Source organism: Babylonia areolata, chromosome 30 (assembly GCF_041734735.1).
Source record: "Babylonia areolata isolate BAREFJ2019XMU chromosome 30, ASM4173473v1, whole genome shotgun sequence".
NCBI classification, from domain to species: domain Eukaryota; kingdom Metazoa; phylum Mollusca; class Gastropoda; order Neogastropoda; family Buccinidae; genus Babylonia; species Babylonia areolata.
Genome location: NC_134905.1, coordinates 2,730,128 through 2,737,814, shown reverse-complemented (window position 1 = coordinate 2,737,814; position 7,687 = coordinate 2,730,128). Strand labels below are relative to the sequence as shown.

Below are 7,687 nucleotides of genomic sequence, written 5' to 3'. Positions count from 1 at the left end.
GTTGAACAGTTTGAACACGACACATACCGTGTCAATACACAGCACTGTCGTTGAACAGTTTGAACACGACACAAACCGTGTCAATACACAGCACTGTCGTTGTTGAACAGTTTGAACACGACACATACCGTGTCAATAGACAGCACTGTCGTTGTTGAACAGTTTGAACACGACACATACCGTGTCAATACACAGCAATGTCGTTGAACAGTTTGAACACGACACATACCGTGTCAATAGACAGCACTGTCGTTGTTGAACAGTTTGAACACGACACAGACCGTGTCAATACACAGCAATGTCGTTGAACAGTTTGAACACCCGACACAGTTTTGAACACAACACAGACCGTGCCAATACTGACACAGCACTGTCGTTGAACAGTTTGAACACGACACAGTTTTGAACACAACACAGACCGTGCCAATACTGACACAGCACTGTCGTTGAACAGTTTGAACACGACACATACCGTGTCAATACACAGCACTGTCGTTGAACAGTTTGAACACGACACATACCGTGTCAATACACAGCACTGTCGTTGAACAGTTTGAACACGACACAAACCGTGTCAATACACATTGTTGACCAGGTTGAACACAACACAGTTTGAACACGACACAGACCGTGTTAATACACAGCAATGTCGTTGAACAGTTTGAACACAACACATACCGTGTCAATACACAGCACTGTCGTTGAACAGTTTGAACACGACACATACCGTGTCAATACACAGCAATGTCGTTGAACAGTTTGAACACCCGACACAGTTTGAACACAACACAGACCGTGCCAATACTGACACAGCCACTGTCGTTGTAGAACAGTTTGAACACGACACAGTTTCAACACCGGACACGGTTTCAACACGACACACGCCGCGTCAATACACAGCACTGTCATTGAACAGTCTGAACACATCCCACCAGTCTCCGGAGACCAGGCGGAAGAGGGACGGGTCCAGGTAGTAGGCCATCATCCGACAAGACTGATCATCGTCCACCACCCCCCTCTCCATCCAGCCCTTCACCACCTCCCTCTCCAGCCGGTACAGCCTCCGGAGCGCCTCCCTCCCTCCCCCGAAGAATCCCCCGACGATGATGGCGCCCCGGATCGTGTGGAGTCGGTGGGCGTGGCCACGGGCCTCCTCCACCCACCCTCTCCCCAGCTCCACCACCGTCACCTTGTCCCCGTGCCGGAAGAGGTTTTGCGGGTACCATTCCCCGTCCTCAGGAACCACCCCTTCCTGCCCGTGACCGTACCCCCCATCCAGCCAGATGAAGTAGGAGGAGTTGAACGGATCGATCCTCATAGCCTCCATCACGAAGTGCACCTTGCTCAGCATCAGCACGTCATACTCGGGAACGTTCGCCTCGGGGTGCCTGCTGGACACTAAAGGGTTCCCCGTGCTGTAGTTGTCGCTGTCCATGATGGCGCGGAACTTGTCCCTCAGCCGGAAGTAGGGCAGGTCCTCCACCTCCATTTCCACCACCCGGGTCCTGAGACTCTGCCCGTGACGAGCACCACGTATGACGGAGGCAGCCAGGCTGTCGGCGAAGGCCACGACGTTGACTTGCAGCTTCATCAGCGGCTCCAGGAAGGACAGGTAGTGGCGGTAAGGACGGGCGTACTCCGACTGCCACGCGCCTGAACGCAGGGGGTGCATACGCACGCATGCACGCGGGTACACATGCACGCATGCAGGCACACGTACACCCATGCACAGCCACGCCCGCTCGCATACAAACACAGGCATGCGTGCACACACGCACGCACGCACGCACCCACACACACACACACACACACACACACACACGCCGCTCACACACACACACACACACACGCGCGCGCGCGCGCGCTTGTTGACAGACGTTTGGGTGGCATAACACTGTTATTTGAACATCCAAAGACTCACGGAGTATGGCTGCCTACAGGGCGGGGAAAACAAACAAAACGGTCATACACGTCAATTGCTACATGTGTGTGTGTGTGTGTGTGTGTGTGTGTGTGTGTGTGTGTGTGTGTGTGTGTGTGTGTGTGTGTCTGTGTGTGTGTAGGAGCAAAAGGAAGAGGAGGAGGAGGAAGAAGAAGAAGAGGATTAGTAGGAGGAGAAGGAAAATGAGGAGGAAGAGGAGGAGGAGGAAGAAGAAGAAGAGGATTAGTAGGAGGAGAAGGAAAATGAGGAGGAAGAGGAGGAGGAGGAGGAGGAAGAAGAAGAAGAAGAAGAGCAGCAGCAACAACAACGACAACAACACCCAGAACAAGAACAAACAAACAAACAAACACACACACACACACACACACACACACACACACACACACACACACACACACACACACACACACACACACACACACACACACAAACACAAACACACACACACACAAAAAAACAACAACAACAAAACAACGAAACAAGAAATAATGGTGAAGACGATGACGGTGACGGTGATGGTGATGATGCACACAACAATGACATGAAAATAGCCCAATAACCAAAAACGAAAAAACATTCAGTGAAAGCCGTAAAGGAACGACGAATGGAAAGACCTGGCAAACAAATCGCTGGAAGCCCCAAAGAAAGACATGACCTCTCACCTCTGCCAATGACCTCTCACCTCTGCCAATGACCTCTCACCAATGACCTCTCACCTCTGCCAATGACCTCTCACCTCTGCCGATGACCTCTTACCTCTGCCAATGACCGCTCACCTCTGCTAATGACCTCTCACCTCTCACCTTCTGCCAATGACCTCTCACCTCTGCCAATGTCGAACATGGCGGTGACGACGGTGAAGTTGACTGGAGGGTAAAACTGTTCTCCCCATGTGTCTGTACACACACACACACACACACACACACACACACACACACACACACACACACACACACACTCACACGCACGCCGGCACACACGTACGCACACACACACATAAACACATACACACACACACACACACACACACACACGCACGCACACCACACCACACACACACACACACACACACACACACACACACACACACACACAAACACACACACACACACACACACATTGCACCCCCTCACATTATATCACATTACACATTATCCGTTCTTCCCACATCAAAACATATCACATCCATCACAAGTGACACCAAACCATACCACACCACACCACCACACCACACCCATCCCACACCAAACCACACCACACACCCTTCCCACCACACCACACAACGCCACACCAAACCACACCACTATATCACACCCCATCCCACATCACATAACACCACACCAAACCACACCCCATCCCACACCACACCACGCCGTACCAAACCACACCACACCCTTCCCCACCCCCACACCACGCTACCACACCGTGTCACTTCATGCCACGCCACACCACAACCTTCCACACCCAACCCCCTAACCCCACCCACACCACGCCAAACGACTCCACATCCACACCTTTCCCCCACCCCACCCCACCCCACACAGTACAACGACACCCTTCCCCACCCCACCCCGCACCCACCCCACCCCACACAACACCCTTCCCCTATTCCACCCCACCCAACCATAACTATTACATACCACTCCACACCACACCATTTATCCCCCACCCCCTCCGCCCCACCTTACCACCATCCCACCCTATCCAACCCTACCCCACCCCACACCCCACCCTACCACTCCACACTGCTGTATACTCTACCTGCCCCCACAAGAGCCAGAGACGTCAGGTGAAAAACAGCGCTCCACTGGATGCCCATACAGCCCACAATGCTCCACAACAGCGGGCTGCGAGGTTTGAACCTCGAGGCCTCAGCGCACACCAGGACCACGGCCACGGGGGCCAACATGGCCAGTCACAGACAATACACCTGGTTGGTGCTGAACTCAACAGAACAACCCTGACCCTGAACAAAAAAACAAAAAAAACAACAACAAAAACACACATACGAAAGAAGTTTCGTGTCAACAATGATCACACATCACATGCGCAAGATTGCACTGACTCTTAGTGTTGCACCAATACCCTTATAACATGCACACCCCTAAATCACTTGAGGACAATACCCTTAAAATATCCACACCCCTAAATCACTTGGTACAACACCCTTAAAACATCCACACCCCTAAATCACTTGAGGACAATACCCTTAAAACATCCACATCCCTAAATAACTTGAGGACAATACCCTTAAAACATCCACACCCCTAAATCACTTGAGGTACAACACCCTTAAAACATCCACACCCCTAAATCACTTGAGGACAATACCTTAAAACATCCACACCCCTAAATCACTTGAGTACAATACCCTAAAAACATCCACACCCCTAAATCACTTGAGGACAATACCCTTAAAATATCCACACCCCTAAATCACTTGGTACAACACCCTTAAAACATCCACACCCCTAAATCACTTGAGGACAACACCCTTAAAACATCCACACCCCTAAATCACTTGAGGACAACACCCTTAAAACATCCACACCCCTAAATCACTTGAGTACAACACCCTTAAAACATCCACACCCCTAAATCACTTGAGTACAACACCCTTAAAACATTCACACCCCTAAATCACTTGAGGACAACACCCTTAAAACATCCACACCCCTAAATCACGTGAGTACAATACCCTTAAAACATCCACACCCCTAAATCACTTGAGGACAACACCCTTAAAACATCCACACCCCTAAATCACTTGAGTACAATACCCTTAAAACATCCACACCCCTAAATCACTTGAGTACAACACCCTTAAAACATCCACACCCCTAAATCACTTGAGGACAATATCCTTAAAACATCCACACCCCTAAATCACTTGAGTACAATACCCTAAAAACATCCACACCCCTAAATCACTTGAGGACAATACCCTTAAAATATCCACACCCCTAAATCACTTGAGAACAACACCCTTAAAACGTCCACACCCCTAAATCACTTGAGGACAACACCCTTAAAACATCCACACCCCTACATCACTTGAGTACAACACCCTTAAAACATCCACACCCCTAAATCACTTGAGGACAACACCCTTAAAACATCCACACCCCTAAATCACTTGAGGACAACACCCTTAAAACATCCACACCCCTAAATCACTTGAGGACAACACCCTTAAAACATCCACACCCCTAAATCACTTGAGTACAACACCCTTAAAACATCCACACCCCTAAATCACTTGAGTACAATACCCTTAAAACATCCACACCCCTAAATCACTTGAGTACAATACCCTTAAAACATCCACACCCCTAGATCACTTGAGGACAACACCCTTGAAATATCCACACCCCTAAATCACACAACGGGTATTCAGCTGACTCAAAGCTTTACGTTTTGTTTTCTGTCATAAGACACATGAATTTCGTTGGCATCTTTCAAGGAAATACACAACAACAACAACAACAATAACAACAACAATACTCAACAACAACGACAACAACACTTCACACAACAGATATTCAGCAGACTCAAAACTTTACGTTTTCTTTTCTGTCATAAGCCACATGAATTTCGTTGACATCTTTCAAGGAAATACACAACAACAACAATACTCAACAACAACGACAACATCAACACTTCACACAACAGGTATTCAGCTGACTCGAAGCTTCACGTTTTGTTTTCTGTCATAAGACATGTGAATTTCGTTAGCATATGTCGAGGAAAAACATCAACAACAACAGCAACAACACTTCACACAACTGGTATTCAGCTGACTCGAAGCTTTACGTTTTGTTTTCTGTCATAAGACAGATGAATTTCGTTGACATCTTTCAAGGAAATACACAACAACAACAATACTCAACACACAACAACGACAACATCAACACTTCACACAACAGGTATTCTTATTTTTCGTTTTTCGTTTCTGTCACAAGATACATGAACTTCGTTGGCATCTCATATGTCAAGGAAAAACAAGACAACGACGACAACAACAACAATTTCACACCAGCAACTGATATTAAGCTGACCAAGAGCCTTACTTTTTTTTTGTTTTCTGTCAAAAGACACATGAAAAACTTCGTTGGCATGTCATCTGTCAAGGAAAAAAAACATCAACAGCAACAACGACAATGACAACAATCCACACAACAGGTATCAGTTCAGCTGACTCGAAGCTTTACGTTTTGTTTTCTGTCATAAGACATGTGAATTTCGTTAGCATCTTTCAAGGAAATACACAACAACAACAATACTCAACAACAACGACAACAACACTTCACACAACAGGTATTCTTATTTTTCGTTTTTCGTTTCTGTCACAAGATACATGAACTTTGTTGGCATCTCATATGTCAAGCGACAAAAACAACAATTTCACACAACACTGAGGTATCCAGCTGACATAGAGCCTTACTTTTTTGTTTTCTGTCAAAAGACACATGAAAAACTTCGTTGGCATATCATCTGTCAAGGAAAAAACCCACTGTCAACAGCAACAACGACAATGACAACAATCCACACAACAGGTATTCAGCTGACTCGAAGCTTTACGTTTTGTTTTCTGTCATAAGACATGTGAATTTCGTTAGCATCTTTCAAGGAAATACACAACAACAGTTTTCAGTTTCACTTTCAGTAGCTCAAGGAGGCGTCACTGCGTTCGGACAAATCCATATACGCTACACCACATCTGCCACAACAACAACAATGCTCAACAACAATAACAACAACACTTCACACAACAGGTATTCCGCTGACTCGAAGCTTTACGTTTTGTTTTCTGTCATAAGACGTGTGAATTTCGTTAGCATCTGTCGACTGACATTGCCCCTCAAGTCAGTTTCCGGCGTCTCAGTACCGACCACCAAACAAAACAGACGATATCACAAAGGCACCTACAATAGAATTCGCCAACCTTAAAACCACATCCTGATCACAGGTGGTGACTACAATCTGCCAGACATTGGAGAGAGACAAGCATCACAGGACTGACGCCAGTACCCAGAGCACATGAACCGAGAGTACCTTCAGCCGGAGGAAAAACATCAACAACAACAACAACACTTCACACAATAGGTATTCAGCTGACACGAAGCCATACTTTCTTTATCAGAAAAACAACAACAACAACATCATCATCATCAACAACAACAACGACGACAACAACAACAAAAAAACAACAACACTTCACACAAAAGATATTCAGCTGACACGAAGCGTCACCACGATTCTGCCTCAGTCACCTGTGATTCCTGACTGACAAACATGCAGTGGTATCGATCCCAGACATTGCGACAGGTGTAATTATCATACCTGTGCCGCCGTGTGCAGGCCAGGTGACTTGAGTTTTGTGACGTGACAGGCTGTGGCACCACGCAGTGTGCTGCCACAGGCCGTCCCAAGAGCATCGTTCTGTGGAGCATCGGTGGTTGTGGTAATGACACGTGTAGTAAGCTGTGTGGGGGGCGGGTGGGAGGTTGGGGGGGGGAAGCTTGGGGAGGGGGTGGGGTGGGGGCGTGGCTGTCTTTCATTGCAATCGAAGAGATGCGACATCTTCTCCACGCTGCATGAGTATCCTTTTACATGGGATGCCAGCAGCATAACCCAACGCGCTTAGTCAGGCCTTGAGTGCATGCTTACATATTTGTGTACCTATGAAAGTGGATTTCATTTTACGTAATTTCGCCAGAGGACAACACTCTCGTTGCCATGGGT

The 7,687-nt window shown here is 47.5% G+C and overlaps 1 protein-coding gene across 2 annotated transcripts; it reads right to left on the bottom strand.

Annotated features, from left to right (window-relative positions):
- Positions 1–657: 657 nt before the first annotated feature.
- LOC143275596 (protein HtrL-like) lies at positions 658–7,084 on the bottom strand. 2 transcript variants are annotated; one of them, XM_076579817.1, is made up of 4 exons: positions 6,743–7,084; positions 3,704–3,908; positions 2,767–2,838; positions 658–1,653 (listed from the first exon to the last, which is right to left on the bottom strand). In XM_076579817.1, the coding sequence occupies exons 2-4, from the start codon at positions 3,849–3,851 to the stop codon at positions 890–892; spliced, it is 984 nt and encodes a 327-aa protein (XP_076435932.1). In that variant the 5' UTR covers positions 3,852–3,908; positions 6,743–7,084; the 3' UTR covers positions 658–889. The 2 variants fall into 2 exon arrangements, with proteins under 2 accessions (XP_076435932.1, XP_076435933.1); XM_076579818.1 differs by lacking the exon at positions 6,743–7,084 and having other exon boundaries at positions 3,704–4,114.
- Between the last annotated feature and the right edge of the window lie 603 nt (positions 7,085–7,687).